General features: G+C 43.0%; 1 protein-coding gene and 1 pseudogene across 1 annotated transcript in view; both read right to left on the bottom strand.

The window, feature by feature from the left end:
* Nucleotides 1-16832, bottom strand: part of CHMP4B (charged multivesicular body protein 4B) — a 53818-nt gene extending 36986 nt beyond the window's left edge. Inside the window, exon 1 of the mRNA XM_038572035.1 lies at nt 16522-16832. Within this exon, the coding sequence (XP_038427963.1) occupies nt 16522-16711 (190 nt within the window). The 5' untranslated portion in view covers nt 16712-16832. The remainder of the gene's footprint in view (nt 1-16521) is intronic.
* On the bottom strand, nt 4251-4854 carry LOC102152801 (annotated as a pseudogene).
* Nucleotides 16833-27275: the final 10443 nt, after the last annotated feature.

Raw genomic sequence — 27275 nt, 5'->3', positions numbered from 1 at the left:
CACAAGGTTCTAAAGGGAGAAAATGCTCTGGAGAGGTGAAAGCAACTCATCTACTTGATGGAAAATTAAGAAACTAGCAATTATTTTAGTTCTAAATGTCACCTTGTAAGTCAGTGTTTCAAAATCTAAAGAACTCTGGGGACACAGAGCTGAACTGTGTCGAACTCCTTACCCTAATGAGGAGTCTTTCAGATGGCTTTGTTGAGTACCAACTCCTTTTCAAACTTCTGCAGAGAATAGCAGCCAGGCTACACACATGTACAAGTCTAATTTTTGCTTTTACAACTACCAGTTTTTTTAAGATTTTATTTATTTATTAGGGATGTGTGGGTGGCTCAGCGGTTGAGCGTCTGCCTTCGACTCGGGGTGTGATCCCAGGATCCGGGGATCGAGTCCTGCACTGGGTTCCCTTCATGGAGCCTGCTTCTCCTTCTGCCTGTGTCTCTGCCTCTCTCTCTGTGTCTCTCATGAATAAATAAAATATATTTTTTAAAAAGCTGTACTTTAAATTTAGTATTCTAAAACTAATTCTTTTTTTTTAATTAATTTATTTATTCATGAGGGATACAGAAGGAGAGAGAGGCAGAGACACAGGCAGAGGGAGAAGCAGGCTCCATGCAGGGAGGCTGACGTGGGACCCGATCCCAGGTCTCCAGGATCACGCCCGGGGCTGAAGGCGGCGCCAAACCACTAAGCCACGGGGGCTGCCCTCTAAAACTAATTCTTTTATGACTAAACTAAGCTAAACATTTATCCATTCTTATGTCCCCACAAAGAGGATTGAGTCAAAATGCTTTTTAAAAGCATTGCATATATTTCCATATTCCTGGGTTTACTTTCTCAAATACTTTTTCTAGTAATTCAGTTTCAAGCACTTATACATTTTGAGTTCCTTCCTAACAATCTGATATCCTCCAAAATAACTATTTAATAAAATATAGATTCTATCAACACACACACACACACACACACACACACACACACACACAGTTTCAGTTCCCTCCACTGCATATCCTGTATTCTGAAGTTTCTAGAACAGATCACACTGTACCCTGTCTATATCCGATTACTTGTCACTCTAGCTAGATTGTAACCATCTCAGAGGCAATGGCCTATCTTCATTTGTATTTACCCAATAAACTAGGACAGGCACACAGCTCAAGTTAACATATGTTAATCAAATGGGCTTGTGAATAAAGCAAAGGTTCTAGCTACTTTCATCTTTTATTTTTTTTAAGATTTTATTTATTTATTTGATAGACTGAGTGAGAGAGAGAGCACACATAAGCAGGGACAGAGGGAGAGGGAGAAGCAGACTCCTCTGCTGAGCAGGGAGCCTGACGTGGGGCTTGAGCATAGGCAGAAGGCATATGCTTAAGGGACTGAGCCACCCAGGCACCCCTACTTTCATCTTTTAAATTGAAGTATAACCATACAATATTAATTTCATGTATACAGCATAGTAATTTAACATTTGTCTACATGGTGACATTTATATACATTGCAAACTGATCGCTACCATAACCTAGTTTCTGTCATAAGTTAGTTCGGTATTACTGACTATATTCCCTATGCTGTACATTTTATCCCCATGACTTTTTTTTTAAGATTTTATTTATCTATTTATGAAAGACACAGAGAGAGAGAGAGACAGAGACAGAGGCAGAGGGAGAAGCAGGCTCTGTGCAGGGAGCCCGACGTGGGACTCGATCCCGGGACTCCAGGGTCACGCCTGGAGCTGAAGGCAGATGCACTCAACCGCTAAGCCACCCAGGCGTCCTTCCCCATAACTTATTTTATAACTAAAAGTTTGTACCTCTTGATCCCCTAACCTATTTCACTATTATTCCCATCAAACCCCCTTCCCTCTGACAACCACCACTCCGTTCTATCTATAAGTCTGGGGTTTTGGGGTTTTTTTTTTTATTCCATTTATAGGTAAAATCATGCAGAATGTCTTTCTCTGACTTATTTCACTTAGCAGAATACCCTCAATGTTCATCCATGATGTTATGTATGGCAAGATTTCATTCTTTTTTTAATGACTGAGTAGTATTCCATGCGTGTGCATGTGCACACACACATGCAAATACACATCTTTAATCCATTCATCTATTTTTTTCTTAATCCATTCATCTATTGATGGATACCTAGGTTGTTTCCACATCTTAGTTATTGTAAGTAATGCTGCATTAATATGGGGGTGCATATATCTTTTTTTTTTTTTTTTGCATATATCTTTTCAAATTAGTGTTTTTGTTTTCATCAGATAGATACCCAGAAGTGGAACTGCTGGATGTGGTAGTTCTGCATTTAATTTTTTGAGGAATTTCCATACCGTTTTCCCAAAGTGTTTTTACCAATTTACATTCCCACCAATAGTTGCATAGGGCTCCCTTTTCTTCACATTCTTACCAACAATTGTTATTTCTTGTCTTTTTGATAATAGCCATTTTTAAAAAAGATTTTACTTATTTATGAAAACACAGAGAGAGCAAGGCAGAGACACAGCTAAAGGGAGAAGCAGGCTCCTCGCAGGGAACCCAATGTGGGACTTGATCCCAGAACCCCGGGATCACCACGTGAGCCACAGGCAGACACTCAACCACTGAGCCACCCAGGTGCACCCTATAATAGTCATTATTACATGTGTGAGGTGATAACCTCACTGTGGTTCCATTATGTTGAGCATCTTTTCATGTGCCTACTGCTATCTAAATACCTTTTTTGGAAAAATGTCTAAAAAAAAAAAAAAAAAAAAAAGCCCAGCTTTTAATCAGACAGGTTTTTTTTTTTAGTTGTTAATAAATTGTATGAGTTTTTAAATATACTTTGAGTTAACTCTTTATCAGATACATGATTCACAAACATCTTCTCCCATTCAGTAGGTTGCCTTTCATTTTGTTTATGGCTTCCTTCGCTATGAAAAAGTGTTTTATTTTAGTTTGATGCAGCCTCATTTATTTTTGCTTTTCTTGTCCTTGCCTTTGGAGTCAGATCCCAAGAAACATAACTAAGACCGATCTCAAGGACCTTAGAGCTTACCACCTAGTTCTCTTCCAGGTTTTATGGTTTCAAATCTCACATTCAAGCCTTTAATTCTTTGAGTTAATTTTTGTATATGGTGTAAACAGGGGTGCAATTTTATCTTTTGCCTGTAGCTGTCCAGTTTTCTTAACACTATTTATTGAAGATACTATCTCTTCTCCACTGTATATTCATGCCTCTTTTGTCATAAATTAATTGACAAATGTGTGAGTTTATTTCTGGGCTCTCTGTTCTGTTCCACTGATTCATGTGTTTTTGTGCCAATACCACAAGGTTTTTTTTTTTATCACTATAGCTTTGTGGTATAGTTTTAAATCAGGAAGTGTAATGCCTCTGGCTTTGCTCTTTCTCAAGATTTCTCTGATTATTCAAGTCTTTCGTGGTTCCCTTTTTTTTTTTTTTTTTAAAAGATTTTATTTATTTATTCATGAGAGACAGGAAAAGAGGCAGAGACACAGGCAGAGGGAGGAGAAGCAGGCTCCATGCAAGGAGCCCAATGTGGACTCCATCCCAGGAATCCAGGATCACGCCCTGAGCCAAAGGCAGATGCTCAAACGCTGAGCCACCCAGGCATTCCTTTTTTGTGGTTCCTAATAATTCTGTATTTGTTCTAGTTCTGTGAAAAATACCACTGTATTGAATCTGTAGACTGTTTTGGGTAGTATAGACATTTGCACGATATTAATTCTTCCCATCTATGAGCAGGAATATCTTCCTATTTATTTCTATCTTCTTCGGTGTTTTTCACTAATGTATTATAGTTTTCAGGGTACAGGTCTTTCACCTCCTTAGTGAAATTTATTCCTAGGTATTTTATTCTTTGGGGGGGGGACACTCTTCAGTTTTTTTTTTTCAAGATTTATTCATTGATTTTAAAGAGGGGGAACAAGAGTGAAAGAGGGGCAGAAGGAGATGGAAAGAATCTCAACCAGACTCCTCACTGAGCACTGAATGCAGAGCCCGACGTGGGGCTTACTTTCACAACCCTGAGATCATGACCTGAGCCAAAACCAAAAGTCACACACTCAACTGACCAGAGCCACCAAGATGCCTCTGGTTCTTTTCAGTTTATTGCACAAAGGAGTTACACTAGTTCAAATTAAAAGCAGATCCCAAATGGTTACCTTATACAAGCTATGACGTTTTTAAACTTGTGACAAGTGACAGAAGGGATATTCTACTCATTGCAAGGAAATCCTAATTTATGCTTCAGTGAGCCAAAAGCACTTAAAACCATGAACCTTCAGCTGGTCATCTTTAGCCAGGCCAATCTCTACAGGGAAGGAACTAGTATATACTCTTGCACTGGTCACCCTGTAGCTGAATTACTTCTCCATATTATGTATGCTCAATTACAGTACCATTGCAGGCAAATTTCTTCTTAAATGCCTTCACTAGTTTTTATTGTAATCATCAGCAATCCCTTGGATAGGAGTAAGGGTCTTCCTACTATTTCTCTGTTGAATTCTCATATATATAATCCCAGTGCCAGCAGGAAGCAGAGTATCACCCTTACTTGCATCAACAAGGGGGTTACAAGAATGGAGGTTCTGGATAGCCAGAAATATGATTCCTTCTCTTCGGTAGAAAAGGTCAGCAGGAGAATGGGTGGGGAAAGGAGGGGGGTGGCGGAGCATTGGGAACCAAGCAGGCTCAAAGGGGAGGCTGCTGAGTTCCAGCTGGCAGCTAAATGACTGGGGCTATTTTATTCTTTTTTGATGCAATTTTTAGTGGGACTGTTTCCTTGTTTTCTCTTTCTGATAGCTCCTTTTAGTGAATAGAAATGCAACATGTTTTTGTGTGTTCATTTTGTATCCCACAATTTACTAAATTTATTAGCTCTGAGAGTTTTTTGGCAGAGTTTTCAATATATAGTATCATGTCATATACAAATAGTGACAGTTTTACTTCTTTTTTTCTAATCTGGATGACTTCTAGCTACCTTCTTTTAAAATAGACCATCTAGGGATCCCTAGGTGGCGCAGCGGTTTGGCGCCTGCCTTTGGCCCAGGGCGCGATCCTGGAGACCTGGGATCGAGTCCCACATCGGGCTCCCGGTGCATAGAGCCTGCTTCTCCCTCTGCCTGAGTCTCTGCCTCTCTCTCTCTCTCTCTGTGACTATCATGAATAAATAAATAAAATCTTAAAAAAAATAAAAATAAAAATAAAATAAAATAGACCATCTGAACATGGAGCCTGCTTGGGATTCTCTCTCCTCTCCTTCTGTGCCTATCCACCATCCTATCCACTATCCCATCACCCTGCTCTCCATCCCCTCCCCCTAAAAAATAAATAAAATAAAATGGGCCAGCTGAAGTGAAATGCAAATGTTTATCTATGTAGCACTAAGACCAAAAAGATTTGGGATCTCAACATCAAGGTCCCTAAATAGTACACAATATTCAATCCAAATCCATTTCAAAAGCCTTAGTTTCCTTTTTTCAAATATACTACTCTATACTCAACACAGTTAGATGAAAACAGAAGTTTTTTTTTTTTTAAGATTTTATTTATTTATTTATGAGAGACAGTGAGAGGCAGAGACACAGGCAGAGGGAGAAGCAGGCTCCATGCAAGGAGCCCGATGCAGGACGTGATCCTGGAACTCTGGGATCACGACCTGAGCCATAGGCAGACGCTCAACAGCTGAGCCACCCAGGTGTCCCAAAAGCAGAAGTTCTTCTGCAACTTCCAGTTGTAACTCTAGATCTGAGATGGTGTCATATACCAAACATGAGTGACTATATTCAACCCCCACCCCATTCTACCCACGCTACTCTACCCTCCAGCTACCTACTCCTTTAAGGACACAAAAGATCACATTGTCATCTCAACCCTCAGCTGGAGAACTGCTCCTTTCTTCAAATCTTCACTACACTCCATGTAGAGTGTTCCTGTGGATGGCACTTACAGCCAGTTTTGCACTTTAATTATTCTTTTTTTTTTTTTTTTTTTTTACTTTAATTATTCCTGTCCTAGGTTATACCCCCTACCAAGAGTATGGGCCTTCTGAGAGCAGGATCACTGGACAAGCCCCACAGTTGAGCAGGAAACACGGATTGGGCGAATGTCTGGACTTTGGGACTTGAGAACTCTGAGAAAACTCGACTGCCCTGATTATTCAATGGGAGGAAACTACCCTAAGCAGGTTGTATCAAGTCCCAGGCGTACCACTTTGAGTAACCTGGTGCTTGATTCATTATCACTCTAAACCCAGAAAAATGTTATTTTATGGAATCAAACAGGGCAAGTTGATGTTAGAATTCCCTGCACTGATCCTCTTTCATCATCCATACTTCATCATCCCGAATAACTCCCTTTCTCCTGGCTGAGGAGCTCCTTGAATTTTCTTTTACTTTATCCATTAGTTCCTAAGAGGAACACTTAGGATGGCTGTAAGACTCCAGTGAAAAAAATGTATGGGCTATGTAGTTGTGATAATTTTTATTCTCTGAAAGAGGCTCAGATCTTTTTAACTATAGGATCCACTGGGCCAGGCTGTGTCCTTTTCACTGCCTGGAAATCCACATGGCATCTCAGATGGGTCCTAACATAGAACAGGCTCTCAGAAAACATCTGTCCCTCCTAATCCAGAAAACTGGTGGATTAGAACAGTACCAATGCCATATAAACAGAACAGGAAACAGCCATAAAACCATTAAACCAAGTTATCAGACCTCACTGAAAAGTCATTTATGGTTTAAAAAAAAAAAAAAAAGTAAGGCTTCAAAAAATTCATTTCCTAGCCACCCTCCAGTCCCTAGGTGGAGTTATTTTCTTGTCACCCATTCTTATGGTACTCTGCACAAGCCCTACTGGGTAAAAACACTATCTTTACTAATTGGTCCCCCCACTAGGCAGTGGTGTTTACTAAGAATAGGAACTGCCCCTAACATCACCAGGGTTGCTGGTGCCAAACAATCAGTGGATCCTCATGACTGACAGCTAGCCTGAATACTTGTCAATTACCCAGAAGACTGACTTCTTTCATGAAGAAGGCCATTACCTCATCAGCAGGACAAGTGCTTCAAGTTTTTCAAAAGGAAGGGAGGCAAATTCTACTGAACCATTGCATTCTGTGACCTCACTGGGTTTGGAGGTAACTAAAGGTATCTGAAAATAGATGGAGCTGGATAAAAGTTCAGTCTCTGAGCAGCCAAAGAAGTGAGCAAACTGACCAAGACAGCATCCCTGAAAGTCCAGGTATGAATATTGGTATTGGCATATGAAAATGCCCACTATTCTCATTTAATCCCCACAATAACTATAGAGAGGTGTCTCTCAAACTTTACTGTGCATACAAACTACCTGAGGATCTCATAAATATACAGGTTCTGCTTCCTAGGGCTGGTAGGGCCTGATAATCTGTTTTTCTAACACTTTCCCACATGTTCTCATAGACAGCACTTTGAGTAGCAAGTTGTAAAGTAAATACTATGTACTGTTTTTGCAGCTGAAGAAGCTAGTGCTCAGAGATAGAAGAATTGTTGCAAATCACAAAGCCAGCCAAGTAGCAGAGGTGGAATATGAGTGCAGGTCTTCTGATTCTAAGCCCATCACCTTTTCCACTATACCATATAATTAACCTTTTGACCTACACAGCCATGACCAGAAAGATGTATAGTTTTCCTGCATTCCTCAAATAAGCCCTCTAGCCAGCTTTGCCCTGTATGGAAGAAGAGCGAGAAGGTAGAACTGGAAATATCAGCGATGGGAAAATCCAGCCAGCTAGATGCTTTTGCTAAGAACTTAAATCATTGAATCCTTCAGCTAAGGCTCCTGAAGGGCCAAATTTTAGTATTTACCAGATGCTTATTCCTTTATTAATGAAAGGCCACTGGAAAGCAAAATCTCTTTAAAAAAAACAAACCCACAAAACTGTCTCAGAGATATGGGAATCGTCAGGGCCATTCAGTACATAGAACCAAATTAATTCCTAGACAAATGGCTAGCCCTGCATATTTTCAGCTATGCTGCTCAGATCTTGGCTGGAATATTCAGGGATTCAGCTTTGCCCACTCCACAACTTAAAGGCAACACTGATAAAAAGGAGCACTGTTCAGAGGAGGGTAGCAAGGAAAGAACAGAAATACCTGGCAACAGTCAATGGTACAGTGATCTGTCCTAGAAAAGTACAGGCTTGACACATTAAGTACCGTCTTCCCTGATCTGTCCTGCTGAAGAAGGATTAGGCCTGTTCTCTTTGGCCCCAAAAGACAGCATTAGCAATTAGTTTTCCCAATAGAAGAAATACTTTTCACAATCCTCTACTGACAGAGCCAGGATCTGCCCCAAGCCTTCTAACTCCAGACCCTGCATTCTTTCCACTAGCTCAAACTGCTTCCCTACAGAGCTACCACCTTCAGGAAGAAAGATTTCCATTCCAAAGGAGAAAGGTGATTTTATAGTCAGAGCCACCCAAAGACAGACCATGCTGTAGTAAGGGAGGATAGAACACCTAATACAAATCCTGTCAGCAAAGAGGTTCAATCAGAGGTTAATCGCTTGCCAGGAATACTGCAAAAGGAACTTGGGCATTAGATGGGTGGCTGGGTGAAATGAACCTGCCAATCCTCAGAGATGAATTAATCTATTCCTGCTGTATTTTCCTCTAATACTTCATTTGTACATTTACCACGGTTTGCCTTTTATCAGTTACTTATACATACATGTATGAGTCTTCCTTGCTGAACTGTTAGCCCTTGTAAGAAGAAAGTGGTATCTCATCCATCTTTATATCCCTTATTGTGCATTAAAACTATACCTGGGAAATCAAGGACACAGTTACATCTCTCCTATGTTCCAGGCACTGTGGTAGGCATTTTACATATATCAACTTATTCCACATCCTCACAAGAACCCCAGAAAGTACTATTTGTTCCTTTTTTATAGATGAGGACATTGAGACTCAGAAAGGATAAGTAACTGTCAAGGTACTGCTGATGAGTGAAATAAGCATTCAAACTGAGAAATCTTTTGCCTAAACCATCATGATGCTTTCCTCCTAGAACGAACTCAATAAACATCTGCTGGCTTGAGTCAAACACCTTAAAAACAGGCCAGTATTCTATCCAACTAGGTCTCTTCTTGTTTCTTTTCCTTCTAAATATAACTATCTACCCTCAAAATGACCAATCTAAAGTTGTTTTTGAATATCCTCTCTCACTCTTTTAAAGAAAATGGCACAGCACAAAACAATTCTGGGCAAAAGAACCAAGTTTTCATAAGCCTTTCCTACCCAAAGGAATTCAAGACCCCCAAGGGCTTCCCTTCTCCCAGCTGGCCCTGGTTCCACTTCAGGGCTTTGGACCACTGAAAACAAATCAGGTCCTAGCTTTCGGCCTCAGGGATGTAAGGCTCGCACATATCTTTACAGGTTGTTTTTGAAAACCTCGCTCTTTACATGTAAACCTAACCAGGGACAACATTAAATTTCCCTGAGCAAAACAGTCCAGGCTCAAAGGTCCTCATATTTCACTCAGCTTCCAAACAAAATCTATCTTGATGGGACTCCCAGGTGGCTCAATGGCTGAATGTTTGCCTTCATTCAGCTCAGGGCATGATCCCAGGGTACTGGGATGGAGTCCCACATCAGGCTCCCTGCAAGGAGCCTGCTTCTCCCTCTGCCTGTGTCTCTGCCTCTCTCTGGGTGTCTCTCATGAATAAATAAAATCTTAAAAACTTTAAAAAACAATATCTAAGTTGAATTTCAAACCACAAACCTACTAGCAGGCACTTAAAAATCTTTAATCTCCCTGCCAAATAGGGCAAAAAAGATTCTGTCATTTGAATCAAAGGCACCAGCATGTTTAGACAGCCAACACATGAGGTCTCTCTGACACCCCATCTGTCTGAAGAAATAAACCAAACCCAATCTGGCCAATCATTTCTTCAATAAAGAAACTTAAGCAGGGATCCCTGGGTGGCGCAGCGGTTTGGCGCCTGCCTTTGGCCCAGGGCGCGATCCTGGAGACCCGGGATCGAATCCCATGTTGGGCTCCTGGTGCATGGAGCCTGCTTCTCCCTCTGCCTGTGTCTCTGCCTCTCTCTCTCTCTGTGTGACTATCATAAATAAATAAAAATTTATAAAAAAAAAAAAAAAAGAAACTTAAGCATCACCAAGGGAAATTCCCACTGCTCAGTTCCCAGGGTAGGTTTTAGGTTTTCCATCCCAGGGCCTCTGGAAGAGAAGATCCTGCTGACACATGTACCATTAAGATACTGTACTTATCTTTTTTTTTTTTTTTTTTTTAAGATTTTATTTATTTATTGGAAAAAGAGAGAGAGAGAGACAGGGAATATGGGCAGGGGGAGAAGCAGATTCCCTGCTGAGCAAGAAGCCTGATGGGGCTCAATCCCAGGATTCCGGAGCCCCAGGATCCGGGATCATGACCTGAGCCAAAGGCAGCCACTTAACTGACTGAGCCACCCAGGCACCGCAAGATGTTGTAGTTTTCAACCTGATACCCTGAGTCTAGAGAACCAAAAGGCCACATTCACTATAAATGTAATTTATTAACATGTCTTCCCACATGCTAACATATCAAAGTAATTTTATTAAACATGAGAGAGCCACCCTGGCTCCAGCAATGAGCAGGATTTAATGAAGATGTATTTCCTGTGAGCACATAGGCTCTCTTCATCCATCATCCATTTTCCACTGGATCTAAATTAACCTGTAAATGAACTGATTCGCATCCATAAATCCAACAGAAATATATCAATGTAGGGTGTTTGAGATATCCAGTCTCATACCCATTTCCCAATCTCATACAGTTCTCTTGTTAAATTAAAATATGATCCTTTCTACAAACTGTTTTCATCTTTATTAAAACAGGAAAAAAGGGAAATCTGAACTCCTTAGGGTAGATATTTCATAACTTGTTATAACACTTTAGGGAGAAAAAAATATTTGATATTTGATCATCTATCTTAGGGAAAACACTAACAGGGCACTATAGAAAGGTACCAAAAAAGACCTAAGTTTGAGTGATTTTTGTCAGTTCACCTAGACTGATTTCCATCCAATTTTCAGTGAAACGGCTCTTCCATTTCGACAACCAAACCAAAGAAATCTGAGCAGCAATAACTTTATCAGAAAAGGTAAGAAAAGTATACTTTTTTCTTTTTTTAATATTTTATTTACTTATTCATGAGACACACACAGAGAGAGAGGCAGAGACATAAGCAGAGGGAAAAGCAGGCTCCCTGAGAGAAGCCTGATGTGGGACTCAATCCTGAGACTCCAGGATCACGATCTGAGCCAAAGGCAGATGCTCAATGGCTGAGCCACCCAGGCGTCCTGAAAAGTATACTTCCACATCCACAATGCATCGTCATACTTTCTCATATATATTCTCTTAGCTAATCCTCACCATAGTAATGTGAGATGAATATTATTTCTACTTTATAGAAAAGGAAAGTGACAGTACTTAAGTCCCTTAAATGGCAGGGGCCATGTCTAGTTTCTCTGTGTTTCCAGCACTGAGCATGAGGCCTGGGACACAGTTTAAGAGCCTGCTACATGCTCAAGAATGGGACATGCTTAAGAATAACTTGGACGCCTGGGTAGCTCAGCAGTTAAGCATCTGCTTTTGGTTCAGGGCGTAATCCTGGGGTCCTGGGATCGAGTCCCACATCGGGCTTCCTGCATGAAGCCTGCTTCTCCTTCTACCTGTGTTTCTGCCTCCCTGTGTCTCTCATGAATAGATAAATAAAATTTAAAAAAAATAATTAATACATGACTAAAGGAAAGGAAAAGGGATTTGGAAAAAATATGCAATCCAAATTTTGCTCCAGGGTCCTAACAAAAATCACCTCCTGGAACACACTTGCACACTGCAAATAATCTACTTGAGCTTCAGAGACCTGTTTTAAAGGACAATTTATCATCTTTACAATGTGTACACAATAAGGGCATGGCGTGGCAGGGCAAGAGGGCAGGGCGTAGTTCTATCTCACTTCTCCCCCCCACCCCCCACTTAGCACCACACCTTGCACAAGTGGATGTTTAATGAGCTAAGTGATGACAAAGGTAATAATGATGGCTTCACCCATCATGGGAGTACACAGAACACAAGATGCCCATAGCCACCAGAAGAACTGGTCTCTGAGTCAAGTTACATCCTCTCTGGAGCCTCACTTTTTTTCTCTGTGCAATGGGAATAACAGAATATACTCAAATGACAGTTTCCATTCATTTAATAAATACTTACCGAAAACATTAACCATATGTCAGGCACTATGCTAGGGGACACAGTGATGAACATGACCATCACATCCTGCCTCAAGGAGCTTACAGTCTCAGTGGATGCTGTGAGACTCGCGAAAAAAAGAAGTTTTACAAATCTCAAAGGACTACACAGTTATGAAGCATTGCTTCTCATCTGTGTTTCTCAGCTTGGTTAATGGCATCACCATCCACCCAATTGTCCAACTTGGGAATTTTCCTCAACTCCTCCCTCCTTCATCCTACTCACAATTCCCATAAATCACCAAGCTTCTTTTGATTCTTCTTCAGAAAAGTCTGACATGGGATCCCTGGGTGGCTCAGTGGTTTAGCTCCTGCCTTCGGCCCAGGGCGTAATCCTGGAGACCCAGGATCGAGTCCCATGTCAGGCTCCCTGCATGGAGCCTGCTTCTCCCTCTGCCTGTGTCTCTGCCTCTCTCTCTCTGTGTCTATCATGAATAGACATGAATCTGTGTCTATCATGAATAAATGAATAAAATCTTAAAAAAAAGAAAGAAGAAAGAAAGAAAGAAAGAAAGAAAGAAAGAAAGAAAGAAAGAAAAGTCTGATATGTATTACTTCTCATCTAGTTTTCCATGCTTCTACTAGGCCCTTTGTTCCCACCTGAATAATTACAAGTCTCCTTATAATAATGATAATGGCAAGCATTTATTGATCACTTACCATATGGCAGGCACTGTGCTAAGAGCTTTGCATATATAACACAATTTAATCCAATAAGATTAGATACTAGCACCCCTATTCATGGAGGAGGAATATAAGGTACAGTAACCAGTCCAAGGCATCAGCTATTAAGTGATAAATCTATGGCTCAAATCATGTCTATGAGATTCTATCCTTATGTTTTGTTTTTTTTTTAAGATTTTATTTATTTATTCATGAAAGACACAGAAAGAGAGAGAGAGAGAGGGAGAGAGAGAGGCAGAGACACAGGCAGAGGGAGAAGCAGGCTCCAGTCAGGGAGCCTGATGTGGGACTTGATCCCAGGACTCCAGGATCGCGCCCTGGGCTGAAGGCGGCACTAAACCGCTGAGCCACCCAGGGATCCCTATCCTTATGTTTTAATGGATTCCTGCCTCCAGCCCCTTCCTGATTGGTCTATACTTCCTTTTATGCTGCTACTGGTGTGTTCTTTGGAAATCCACACTGATCTGTCTCTTCTCCTTCAAGACAGCCAGTGGCTCCTCAGCATCTCCAGGCTGAGGTCTGGCTACATGCCACTCCGCCGCAGCATTATTTCTCTGCTGTCTCACCCCCCCCCCCCCCGCCCAACTCTCACTGCTCCCCAAACTCCTTGCTGACCCATTTCACACCTCCCTCCTCTGTGAAGCGTCCCTTGCCCTTTCACTCTCAGACAGAAACCTCCTCCTATTGCAGCCTCAGACCAAAGTATGCTCATTTCAGCACTGACTGGTATGTTCCCCTCCCCCCACTCCTACTCCTCCGTTTCCTCTTTCTCTCTCACACACACACATAAACACAAAAACTACAACAAAAACACACCCACTACCAATCCTGAGTTCCTGGAAGGCAGGCACATAGTATTTTCATCTGATTGTTCAGATCCTGCCACAGTAGCATGTCAATAAGTGACTAAGTGAATGGTATGTGGTGGTGTTAATACCTCACAGCACTATCCCAATAAGCAGGTAAGACCTATCCCCCCGGGAGATGCTAAAAAGAAGGGAGGGCAAATATATAGCAGCTCCTCCCAGGCAAACTCAAGAAGATGGACTGCTTTCAGCAAAATTATTACAACTGAGATTGGTCCTCCACAGTCTGCTGGTACCCTCTCTCCAAGCCTCTTGAAAGCAAATCCAATCACCTCTAAAACTGCGAAAAGCTCCAGACCAACAGACCTCAGAAGAATTGCCCTCTCAGAAGGGAGATGAGGTTAAGTGATAACCTCCTCCTCCACCACATTGCAATGGGCAAAGCATTCCAAAATGCAGACTGGTAAAAACAATGACTCTAATGAACAATAGAGGACCCTGACAGAGGGAGAGTCATCAGAGAAAAAAAGCAGAGGCAGCAAAATCTAACCCTACTTTCTATTTCCAGGGCTATCTATAACTGGAGTCCAGGCCACAAACGGATGACGGCAACTACCTCATGTCTCCTTGCTCCCACTCTCATCCCACACCTGTCTACTTCCCAAAGAGCAGCCAGATGGTGTTTTTAAATCTCTATCAATGGGGTGCCTGGGTGGCTCAGTGGTTGAGTGTCTGCCTTTGGCTCAGGTCGTGATCCTGGGGTCCTGGGATCAAGTCCCATGTTGGCTCCTCACAGGAAGCCTGCTTCTTCTCCCTCTGTTGAGTCTTGCATTGAGCTCCCCACAGGGAGCCTGCTTCTCCCTCTACCTATGTCTCTGCCTCTCTCTCTCTGTCTCTCATGAATAAATAAATAAATAAGATCTTTAAAAAAAATAAAAATTACAACAAAAAATAAAAAAAAAATTAAAAATAAATCTCTATCAATGATAAGGACACACTCCTGGATAACACCCTCCAACATCTTTCTACCCACTTGAAATAAAATCCAAACTCTACCAAGAAGTCCAAGGTCTACTCCCTACCCTCCTATTTCCTACCACTCTCCCCTTCAATTGCTACATTCCAGACACAGAGGTCTTCTGTTTCTTAAAACAGGCCAACCTCCGGGCCTTTTCCTATGCTGTTTTCCCTTGCATGGAAGGCTCCTCCTCTAGATTTTTACAGAGCTGATTCCTTCTCAAGGGTCAGTTCAAATTTGACTTTTTTTTAAAAGAGGCCTTCCCTGACCACTCTAAGTGGCACCCCTTCGCCCACTCTATCATTCCCTACCAGATCATCTTTTTTTAAACACCCACCACCACCAGACAATATTTTCTTCATCTATTTTCCTGTTTCTGTCTTCTCTCTCATTAAGGTGGAAGCTATGCTTTGCCCATCCTGTCACTATGCAGCAAGCACTCAAAAAAAAAAAAAAAATGTCCAGAGTATTTGTTGACTATTATTAAAGAAGCATCCTCAGGATGAGCTACTTTGCTCTTCTGTTAGAATGAAGAAAATATCTATTTAGCCTCTACTAGGTGCTGGGCACTGTAAATGCAAGATCTTCTTCCTTCTAGAGAGGTAAAATAACCAGCTCAAGGTCACGTGGCTAATGACTAGCAGGAACTTAAATACTTGTTTGTGCAGCTCCTCAACCCCTCTCACCTTTGCCTCCCTCTGTGAGGGGAGGCGCTGTCACTCTATGGTTCACTCTTATATTGCCATAACAACAAAAAGAGCAAATATTTCCAAACTGCCTTACAGTTACTAAAGCATTGTCACATTCACTCTAAGTAAAATACATAGCATTTGCCCAGAAAGCCATACAGCAACAGGAAGTATATTAAGCATGCCTCAAGGTTCACTCTCCCTACCCTGACCCCCAGCAGTGGGAACTGGGAAGGAGTCGCTGCCAATGGAGGGATGGAGTCCCTATTTCTGGTTCAGAGGGATGGGGAAGCAGTGAGTCACCCGTGAAGGCTTATGCTCCCAGAAACTCTGATAAGACCTAGTCATGAGGCAACAAGCAGTGAATCACAGATCTGGAAGGCACTTGCTGATGGTGGGGGGGGGGGGGGGGGGGGAGGCCTCAGAGGGAAAGCAACTTGTTCAAGTTCACTCAGCAAGTAAACAGAGACAGTAAACTGGGGTCTCCTCTCCCCCAGTCCCCTTTTCTCTCAAGAAGGCTTCTCAAGGAGAATTCTCAGTCAGGAGGATGGGGACTGGGCTGGGGCAGCTCCTGGATTCCACAGATGGGTCAGGAGAAGGCAGGGGTAGGACACGGAAGGACACACGAGTTAGGATGGGGGGCAGAAATGAGCCAATAAGAAAAGGACGGCAGTTTCCCGAAGGTGGGTGAGGGCAGGCCTGAGAGAGGGGAAGGCGGAAGGGAACGGACTACGGGGAGGACGGGGGGAAGCAGTGAAACCAGGGTCGGAAGGGGCCTGGCAGAGTGGGGAGGGCACAGGGGAGAAGGCAGGAATGAGTCTGATGGTGGAGGAGTCCGAGGCCCCGGAAGATACTCAAGAAAGCTAGACGGGGAGGAGTCCAGAAAGGCCTCGAGGGGAGTCTGACCGGGGAGAGTTCCAGGGTCGGGGCAGACCCTGGGGTGTGTCTGACGGAGGTGGAGTCCGGGCCCTGGGGAGCCCGAGGGGAGCCTGAGGAGAGTCTGAGGGGACTGGGCCGACTCACCGCGCTTGTTTTTGGTGCCGTGCTTCTTGGCAGCGGTCAGCTCCTGCTCGATCTTGGTCTCCAGGAATTCCTGTTTTTTACTTAGCATCTCCTCCGTGTCCCGCAGCCGCTGGATGGCATCTTGAGGGGTCGGACCGCCCTTGCCGGCCTTACCCCCTCCTGCCCCGAACAGTTTCCCGAACACCGACATGGTTGCTGCTCGCCGCGCCGGCCTGCGCCGCCCGCTCCGGCTCGGCTCGGCTTGGCTCCAGCGCCCGCTCCGGGTCCCGCCGCTCCCTGCCGCCGCAGGCCTCTCCGCCGCCTCCGCCCCGCAGCTGGGCCCGGCCGCGCCGCCTCCCACAGGCCCCCACGCCCGGCCCGGCCGGCGTCAGAGCAACACGCCGCTGACTACAACTCCCGGAGGGCAACGCGCCGACCGTGCCTCAAATCTAATGGAAGGAACCGCACTGCACGCCGGGAGACTATAGTCTTCCGGCTTGAGGCGCTCAGTGGCGCGTCTTTTTGGTCTAGCTAGAGTCAAAGGGCGAGGTGGCATTCTGGGAAATGTAGTCTCCGTGGAACCCGTTCTGTAGAGGTAACGGAGGCAGAGAAATAACAGTATTTTTAAAAACATAAATTATCGTTATGCACTTTATGTGATCCACGCACTGTGCAACGTGCTTTACACGCATTATCCCATCTAATTCTCACAAGCCTATGAACCTATAAGCCTATAATACTGTTCCTATTTTGTAGGTGAGTAACCAAGACTCAGAAACTCAGGACCGATTAGTTTTATTGACTAGTCTTTGCATATTTTGTTCCCTCTACCTTGAATGCCTTTCTACTCTTTATTCGCCTATCAGGTTCTTCGAAACGTAGAAGTAGTAGTGCCTTGGCACTAGAGTTAGATTGCGAGGGTTCAAAACGCACCTTGATGAATTACTTGGCCAAGTTACTTTCCCTACTCTGTCTGCCTCCCTGTCGGAAACTGTAACTGGAGATGATAATAACAAGACCACCTCCAAGCTTACCCGAGACAGATAAAGTGCTTACTGAGCATGGCCTAGCACTATAGGTGCTCAAAAATTTATTCCTTATTCTTGGTCATCATCATACACCATAATAATTAAACCAGGAGGAGGCCCAGAAACTTTCAAAAGTAGTAGAAGCATTGAAGAACTTTTGCCCCTGCATTTTGCAGACCCCTGTAGTTGTGGGGCCACATTTTATTGTTTTCCCTTGTCCTTTGGTGTCAGGAATCACTTCTCCATCCATTAGCACTGAGGCAGCCTCTAGTAGCCAATACTTGGCCCAAGGCCACCATTCTAATTTCCTGCTTCCAATCTTTTATTTGGAAACCTTGTTACTTGTCACTTAGCCTTGTATGAAAGCAAAGAGTAAACCATTTCTGAGTGAGGGTCTGAAGTACTCTCCAATGATGAAAAATAAAGTTTCTCAAAGTCCTTTTTTATTCCCTCCTGGACCTTCCAAATATGTGAAGTTGCTTGAGAACAGAGTTTCAAATAAATGAGAGGCATGTTTTTTATCTACAGATGTTGTTCTTATTGTAATCAGCAACAATCCCAGTCTATATATACAGGAAACCATATCCAGAGGATGGGAGAGTTTATTTCACCCAACTTTCCAGGTTGGAAGAAATTTTTTTCAAATGTGACAGACATGCCAGAACTGTCAAGACGTGCAACATAAGTCACATTTGTGCTTGTTTTGTAACTGAGGTATTGCAATGTTTTTACCAAAATGAAAAATATAAATAAGGAGGCTTCAATCAAGCCACCTCATGGGTATAGCAACTCCTCCACATCTAAGCAATCTACCTCCTCCCCTCTTATTTAAGTCATGCTGTAATCAGACATACAAGTAGCAAAGGATTTGCTGGGTTTGAGCCATGACTCAAAGAATATATGAACAGGAGACACTATAGGCCTTACCACTACCAGTCTTATACTGCTGTGGGATAAAATGAGGATGACAGCAGAATCCTTCATGTCATAATGTTGGGAGCTCAGAAAAACATCTTAGGATATGATAACAGAACATTTAAATTTAATCTTGAGTACCAACCCCAATTTACTGGCGTAGGCTATTCAGACTGCTGGACTGAGAAGAATTTTGAGGCTGCATCAGGACTCCCTGAAAAATGTGCTGAGATCTATTTATGATGTCTGTCTGGAGTGTGAGATAGGAAGTAGTGATACAAGGGCAAAGTAGCTGCCATCCTGGCTGAGAACCGAATTGCTGTGATAGAAATTTATATGGTGGGCTGATTCAACACAGGAAAGACTTGAGTTTCCCTAGACTTCATTTTTCTGTTCTCTGGGGCAAACGTGCAGCCTTTTCAAGCCATGACTGAGTAGCATTAAAAATTATGTGAAAATAATGACCTATCATTACATGCAACAACTTGGATGATTTGCAGATACTATGCTGAGTGAAAGAATAAAAAACAAGCCTGTATAATTCCATTTACACAGAGGTATTGCAATGGCTTTGCAATTGGGCTAAAACAGGCAAAACTAATCTATGGTGATAGGTGTTAGAATAGTGGTTACCAGGGTGCCTTACTGGCTCAGTTGGAAGAACATGTGACTCTTGATCTCAGAGTTGTGAGTTTGAGCCCCATGTTGGGTGTAGAGATTACTTAAATAAATAAACATTAAAAAAAAGAATGGTGGTTATCTTCAGGGGTGGTATAGAGCAAGCAGAATGATCTTTATGGGGTGCTGGACAGGTTCTATACCAAGATCTAGTGGTATTCATGTGGGTGTATACAAATTTACCTGTCTTCATAATTGAGGTCACTGCCCTTTATATACCTTATGTACTTTACTAAATATGTTATATTGCAATTTAAAAAATTTCTCTGGTAAAAACAGCAACAGAAGCATACAGTTTTATTTTGCTTGCCAAGTAATTTCGCATATAAAATCTCATCTTGGGACGCCTTGGTGGCTTAGCGGTTGGGTGGCTGCCTTCAGCTCAGGTCGTGATCTCAGGATCCAGGATCAGGTCCTGCATTGGGCTCCTGCAGGGAGCCTGCTTCTCCCTCTGAACAAAACTTCCAGAGTGTCTCTGCCCCTCTCTCTCTTTGTCTCATGAATAAATAAATAAATCTTTAAAAAATAAAATAAAATATCATCTTATCTCCAACCACCAAAGCCCTAAGAAATAAGCATTACTATACCATCTTCATCTTACTGTTGAAGAAACAGAGGCCCAGAAAATAGAAGTTGCCCAAGGTCACATGGTTAAAGACACTCAACCATATATTTATTTGTAACCTTCCTTAAAAATGTCACGTCAAGGGGTGCCTGGGTGGCTCAGTCAGTTAGATGTCTGCCTTCAGCTGAGGTCATGATTCCGGGGTCCTCAGATTGAACCTGGCATTGGGCTCCCTGCTCAGCAGGGAGCCTGCTTCTCCCTCTCCCTCTACCTGCTGCTCCCACTGCTTGTGCTCTCTCTCTCAAATAAATAATATCTTAAAAAAAAAATCAAGTCAAGAAAAGCTGAGTTAATAAAACCTATTACAATATAACCTATTAGAATAGGTTTTAAATTATGAATAATAGAAATTATTTTGAGACTTGGTCTTATATAATTATACCAAATCCAATAGAGGATTTGCTGATTTTTAACTGTAAAAAACAAGTAAAGTACATCCAACACCCCTTCCTGATAAAAACACTTAGCAAATTAGGAATAGAAAAGAACTGCTCAATCTGATAAAGAACATCTATGAAAAAACTCACAGCTAACATCACACTTAATGGTGAAAGACTGAGCTTTCCCTCTAGAATCAGGAACAAAACAAGGAAGGCTGCTCTCACACTATTTGAAATTGAGCCAGAGGTTCTAGCCAGGGCAATTAAGTGAGAAAAATAAATAAAAGGCATCCAGATCAAAAAAGAAGTAAAACTATTTCTATTTGCAGATGACATGATGTTCCACATTAAAAAAAAACCTAAAAGAGGGATGCCTGGGTGGCTCAGTGGTTGAGTGTCTGCCTTCAGCTCGGGGCTTGATCCCGGAGTTCTGTGATTGAGTCTCACATGGGGCTTCCTGCATGGAGCCTGCTTCTCCCTATGCCTATGTCTCTGCCTCTCTCTCATGAATAAATAAATAAAATTAAACAAAACTATTAGAACTAAAAACGAATTTGGCAAAGTTGCAGGATACAAGATCAACACACAAAAATCAGTTGTATATTTGGGGTGCCTGGGTGGCTCAGTCAATTAGGCATTCAACTCTTGATTTCAGCTTAGTTCACGATTAGCCCATGCAGGGCTTGTTGGGGATTACATAGGTTTAGGATTCTCTCTCTCCCTCTGCCCCTCCCCTCTCTCCCCACTCATGCTCTCTCTCTCTCTCCCTCTCTCCAAAAAAGCGGGGGGCGGGGTGCCAAGGTGGCTCAGTTGGTTAAGTGTCTGCCTTTGGCTGGGGTCATGATCCCAGGGTCCTGGCATTGAGTCCCTTTTCAGGCTCCCTGCTCAGTGGGGAGTCTGCTTTTCCCTCTTCCTCTGGCCCTCCCCTGTGCTTGTTCTCTCTCTCTCTAATAAATAAGTAAAAATCTTAAAAAAAAAAAAAGGAGGTCGCCTGGGTGGCACAATTGGTTAAGCATAGGACCCTTGGTTTTGGCTTAGGTCCTGCTCTCAGGGTGCTGGGATAAAGCCCTGCATTGGGCTCCAGAAGTCTACTCAAGTTTCTCTGTCCCCTTCTCTCTGCCTCCTCCCATGCTTTCTCTCTCTCTAAAAAATATATAAATCTTCAGAAAAAAATCAGTTGTATTTCTATACATTAGCAGAGAATAATCTGAAAATGAGATTAAAAAAAACAATTCCAGGGATCCCTGGGTGGCTCAGCGGTTTGGCGCCTACCTTCGGCCCAGGGCCTGATCCTGGAGACCAGGGATCAAGTCCCATGTCAGGCTCCCTGCATGGCGCCTGCTTCTCCCTCTGCCTGTGTCTCTGCCTCTGTGTGTGTGTGTGTCTCTCATGAATAAATAAATAAAATCTTTAAAAAAAAACAAAACAGGGGATCCCTGGGTGGCGCAGTGGTTTGGCGCCTGCCTTTGGCCCAGGGCACGATCCTGGAGATCCAGGATCGAATCCCACGTCGGGCTCCCGGTGCATGGAGCCTGCTTCTCCCTCTGCCTGTGTCTCTGCCTCTCTCTCTCTGTGACTATCATAAATAATAAATAAAAAAAAAAATTAAAAAAAAAAAACAAACAATTCCATTTACAATAACATCAAGAAGAATAAACGTAGGAAAAAATTTAATCAAGGAAATGCATGTCTTTTTTTTTTAAACATTCTATTTATTTGAGAGAGAGTGCACAAGAGAGGGGGAGGGGCAAAGGGAGAGGGAGACCCAGACTTCCCACTGAGCAGGGAGTCCCCCACACACATACACACACCCTGCCCAGGCAAGATTCCAGGCCCTGGGATCATGACCTGAGCCAAAGGCAGATGCTTAACTGACTGAGCCACCCAGGTGTCTCAGGAAATGCAAGTCTTGTACAAAAATTGACTAAAAATGGATCAAAGATCTAAATGTAAGAGCTGGGGATCCCTGGGTGGCGCAGCGGTTTGGCGCCTGCCTTTGGCCCAGGGCGCGATCCTGGAGACCCGGGATCGAATCCCACATCGGTCTCCCGGTGCATGGAGCCTGCTTCTCCCTCTGCCTATGTCTCTGCCTCTCTCTCTCTCTCTCTGTGTGACTATCATAAATAAATAAAAAAATTAAAAAATAAATAAATAAAATAAATGTAAGAGCTAAAACTATAAAACTCTTAGAAGGAAATGTAGGTGGAAATCTTTGTGACCTTTGATAAGTGACAGTTTCTTAGGTATGACACCAAAAGTATAAGCAACAAAAGAAAAAAATAGATACACTGAACTTCATCAAAATTAAAAACTCGGGATCCCTGGGTGGCTCAGCAGTTTAGTGCCTGCCTTCAGCCCAGGGCGTGATCCTGGAGTCCTGGGATGGAGTCCCGCATCAGGCTCCCTGGCTGCTGGGAGCCTGCTTCTCCCTCTGCCTGTCTCTGCCTCTCTCTCTCTCTCTGTGTCTCTCATGAATAAATAAATAAAAATCTTAAAAAAAATTAAAAACTCTGTACGTCAAAGTATACCATCAAGAAAGTAAAAAGACAACCCATGAAATAGGTGAAAATACTGACAAATTCTATATCTGACAGTTAATACCCAGAATACATACATATATATATGTGTATGTTTAAAACCTTCTTACAACTCAAAAAACAAAGACAAACAACCCAATTAAAGAGCACTGAATTGTACATCTTAAAATAGTTAAAATGGTTAATTTTGTTATGTGAATTTTATTTCCAAAAAATGTGTGTTGAAGGGCAGCCCCAATGGCCCAGCGGTTTGGTGCCACCTTCAGCCCGGGGTATGATCCTGGGGACCGGGGGTAGAGTCCCATGTCAGGCTCCCTGCATGGAGCCTGCTTCTCCCTCTGCCTGTGTCTCTGCCTCTGTGTGTGTGTGTGTGTGTGTGTGTGTCTGTCTGTCTGTCATGAATAAATAAATAAATAATCTTTTAAAAAAAAAGTGCAGGGATCCCTGGGTGGCGCAGCGGTTTGGCGCCTGCCTTTGGTCCAGGGCATGATCCTGGAGACCCAAGATCCAATCCCTCGTCAGGTTCCCGGTGCATGGAGCCTGCTTCTCCCTCTGCCTATGTCTCTGCCTCTCTCTCTCTCTCTCTCCCTGTGTGACTATCATAAATAAATAAAAATTTTTAAAAAGTGTGAAGTAATGAGAAGAAAACACATTGTGATGCCCACCACACAAACCTAGATTAGAATTGAGTCTCTGCCATTCAACCATGTGGCAAGGTGTTCTTTCTGACTCAGTCTTCCCAACTGTGAGAGACACTATCCTCTTTACCAGGCCGTTCTGAGGATTCAATAAGAACATAGGTAAAGGGCCAGGCACAGGATTTGCGTCCAATAAATATGTATAAAATAAATAAACAATGATAGTAACAACAAGAAGAATAATAACTACTGACATCTATGGGCCCTCCCTCCAAGTCAGATGTCTTACAAATATTTCATTAATTATCTGATGATAGCCCTATGAAGTAGGTACACATCACAGCTGAGGAAACAGAAGTTTAGAGAGGTTGAATAATTTGCTCAAAGTCACCCCATTATTAAATGATGTGGTTGGTATTTGAACCCCCCCCAGCAAATGATAGAAAAATATATATTTTTAAATTTTATTTATTATTTGACAGAGAGCAAGAGAGCACAAGCAAGGGGAGCAGCACAGGGAGAGGGAGAATCAGCCCAACCAACTGAGCCACCCAGGTGCCCCTAGAAAATCTTTATTGAGTACTTCATGCTACACAAGACAGTGAGCTGAGCATTTAAGATCTATCACCTCAGGATCCCTGGGTGGTGCAGCGGTTTGGCGCCTGCCTTTGGCCCAGGGCGTGATCCTGGAGACCTGGGATCGAATCCCACATCAGGCTCCCGGTGCATGGAGCCTGCTTCTCCCTCTGCCTGTGTCTCTGCGCCCCTCTCTCTCTCTCTGTGACTATCATAAAAATTTAAAAAAAATCTATCACCTCATTTAGCCAGCACAACTGCATGAGGTAGGCATTATTATTGCCCCATTTTATATATCAGGTACTGGAGAAACAGAGAAGTTGAACAGCTTGCCCAAGGCCACACGGCTTGTAGAGGCAAAGTTGAGATTCTTTTTTTTTTTTTTTTTTTCTTCAAAGTTGAGATTCTTAAAAAAAAAAAAAAAAAAAGTTGAGATTCTTAATGTAAAATTAAGTGTAGCATAATCTCTATGCTACACTGCCTTCACCCAAATGAATGAATGGATAGATATGCACAATTAAATACAAATAAATGAAGTGTTAGGAGTCTGGGAGAAGATATGACCTCCCTGGGGAATAGGGCAAAGTTAGCAGTATGAGTAGGAGAGACCCAGCAGAACCTGAGAGAGACCAAGTGGGGAGTAGGAGGAGATTGTGCACTGGAGAGGCCCCTGCACTTGAGTTAATGGTGGCTTACAAGGCCTGCCTATTCCATACCTATTCACCTCAGCATGTGTAGGCTATGCAACAGGAACTGTGCCTGAGAGGGTCAAATGTTTCTTTCTTAGTAAGGCTTTTCAGGTCACCCCATATCATGCTGCAACCTGCACCCCACCCAACCTTCATACTACTGTCCTTTTTTTTTTTTTTTTCTGCAGTACTCATTACCTTCTAAAATATAACTTGCTTATTTGTTGTTGATCTTCTGCTTCTTCCACAGAGGATCTCCACAGATCATTATTTGGTTTACAATGCCTCATCAATCCCCTGAACTATGCCCAGCATATAGTAGGCACTTGATAAATATTTTGTCAAATAGTAAATGAATGGGTTGAGATAGCAGTGACTTGAAGGGCAGGAGAACTGAGTTTGGATTTGGCCTTTTTAAAATAGACCTTGGACAAGACTTGTCCATTATTGGGCCTCATTTTATTCTCTGTGATTCTACAAAGGGCCCAAGGCCCTGAAATTGGGCCTCAGCCCCTCGCCTCAGGATTCTCTGCCCAACCTCACAGAGAGGTTCAGCCTCAACCCTGAGGTGGAATCTGCTCTATGAACCTACAGGACCTGAGAATCCATAGGAGTCCTCTGCTGACAGCCTTGGGGGTTGGGAGCACCTACAGCTGCCACCTCCACTCCAGCCTCTCCAAGGGAGACAAAACTGGTCCAACCAGTTCTCCTGGGCTGCACCAATACGTTACTGTGTCAACTGAGATTTCCAAGCCACTGCCTCTGTCATTTGTCCTAGATATTCTAAGCTTCTTAAAACAAAGGAAAATGGGGCTTTATGGGGCTTTAGGTTTGCCGTTTCTCAGCCTCCATGACAGATTCTTCCTGAAGGAAATTTACCCTTGGCCTCCATGGAATGGGAAAAGGGGATGGGTAAAGTGGGTCTTGTTCTCTCAAACTGCTGTTTACAGTTCATTCAACGAATATTGACTGGCAATTCCTGAGCAGTTCTAGGCACTGTAAATGTATCAGTGAACAAAACAGAGAAAGGTCTTTGTCCTTGTGGACCTTTTGTTTTTAATGAGGGGAACAGACAATAAAGAAATGCCTAATAAAATGTCAAGGATGATGAATAAAAATGAAGGTAAAGGGATTAGAGTGATATGAAGGTGGGGTGGGGGGCCATTTTAAAGAGATTGGCCATGGAAGTCCTGAGGCGGTAACTTTCGGACAAAGGTAAATAGAGGGAGGGGGCCACTCATATGAAAATCTGAGGGAAGAGCATTCTAGACAGAGGGAATGGAAAGTACACAGGCCCTGAGGCAGCAAGTGGCCTACATGATGGAGGAGCAGCAAGAGGGCAGGTATGGCTGGAGTAGAATGAGAGAAGAAAAGATGAGGGCCATATCATATAGAACCTTGAAATCTATCAGATAAACTTTAGATTTGACTCTGGGAGAGACTGGAAGCCACTAGAGAGTTTTAAAAAGAACATGGCATAATCTGATTGAAGCTTTAGAAAGATCCCTTGGGATGCTGTCAAGAGAATGGATCATGGTGGAGAGAGAAAGCAGGGAAAACAAAGAGAAGGCTGATGCAATCATCCATGCAAGAGAGGCTGGCAGCCTGGACAGGGCAACAATGGCTGGGGAGGTGAAAAGTGGTTGGAGCCTTGGAGAAGTGATTTAAAAAACAAACAAATCTTGGCTTATCAGACCTGGCGAGAGCTTTAGTGATCCTGAGACAAGGCAGGAATTTTGGAGTTGTCATTCCTGGGTCTGAAGCCCAGCTTGACACATTCTGGCTGAGAGAATTTGGGCAGGTTGCTACACCTCTCTGAACCTTGGTTTCCCCATTTATAAACTGGACATGATAACTTGCTTCCAAGGGTGTTTTGAGGACTCAGTGACATGTAAGTAAGACACAGAGCACAGGGTTTGACACTTAATAGACAGTAAAGTTAGTTATGACTCAACTTCTCACATTTATTGATAGAGAAACTGAGGCCGGCTAGCTTAGAGGCAGAGAAATGACAGTGGGAGGGTGAAAAGAAAGCAGTATTTACAGGGTTCCTCAAGTTGAACCTTAGGTCCAGACAGTAAGATGGTTGAGTAGGCAAGGAACATAAAAAATCATGTAATCCTCCCTGGCTATCTTGTTTTCCTACTCTCCAAAGACATGGGAAATTAGAAATATTTCTCTACTTGAAGATAAATCAACACAAGTATAGTAAGTATCAACTGATATTCAGCTGCAGTGTCAGGGAGACCTGAGAGAAGAACAGGAATCATGGCATCTGGAATGCATGCGCCCAGTGAAAGGGGCTGGCTAGCTCAGCTCCACCTGACTGCTGTTTCCCTATGCCAGACATCCTTATTTTCAACACAAGTCAGAATCCAGATTTTTATATGAAATCTCCCATTTTTAAAAAAGATTTTAATTTATTTATTCATGAAAGACACACACAGAGAAGCAGAGACACAGGCAGAGGGAGAAGCAGGCTCCATGCAGGGAGCCTGATGTGGGACTCGATCCTGGATCCCCAGGATCACATCCAGGGCTGAAGGCGGCGCCAAACTGCTGGGCCACTGGGGCTGCCCCTAAATCTCCCATTTTTTAAAAAAAACTTTATTTTTAAGCAATTTCTACACCCAATGTTGGGCTCAAACTTAGAAACCCAAAATCAAGAGTCATATGCTTCACTGAGTCAGCCAGACACTCCAAGTCTCC

Source organism: Canis lupus, chromosome 24, assembly GCF_011100685.1.
Source record: "Canis lupus familiaris isolate Mischka breed German Shepherd chromosome 24, alternate assembly UU_Cfam_GSD_1.0, whole genome shotgun sequence".
Taxonomy (NCBI): domain Eukaryota; kingdom Metazoa; phylum Chordata; class Mammalia; order Carnivora; family Canidae; genus Canis; species Canis lupus.
Note: the sequence above shows the minus strand (reverse complement) of the source record. Positions and strands in the feature narration are given on the sequence as shown.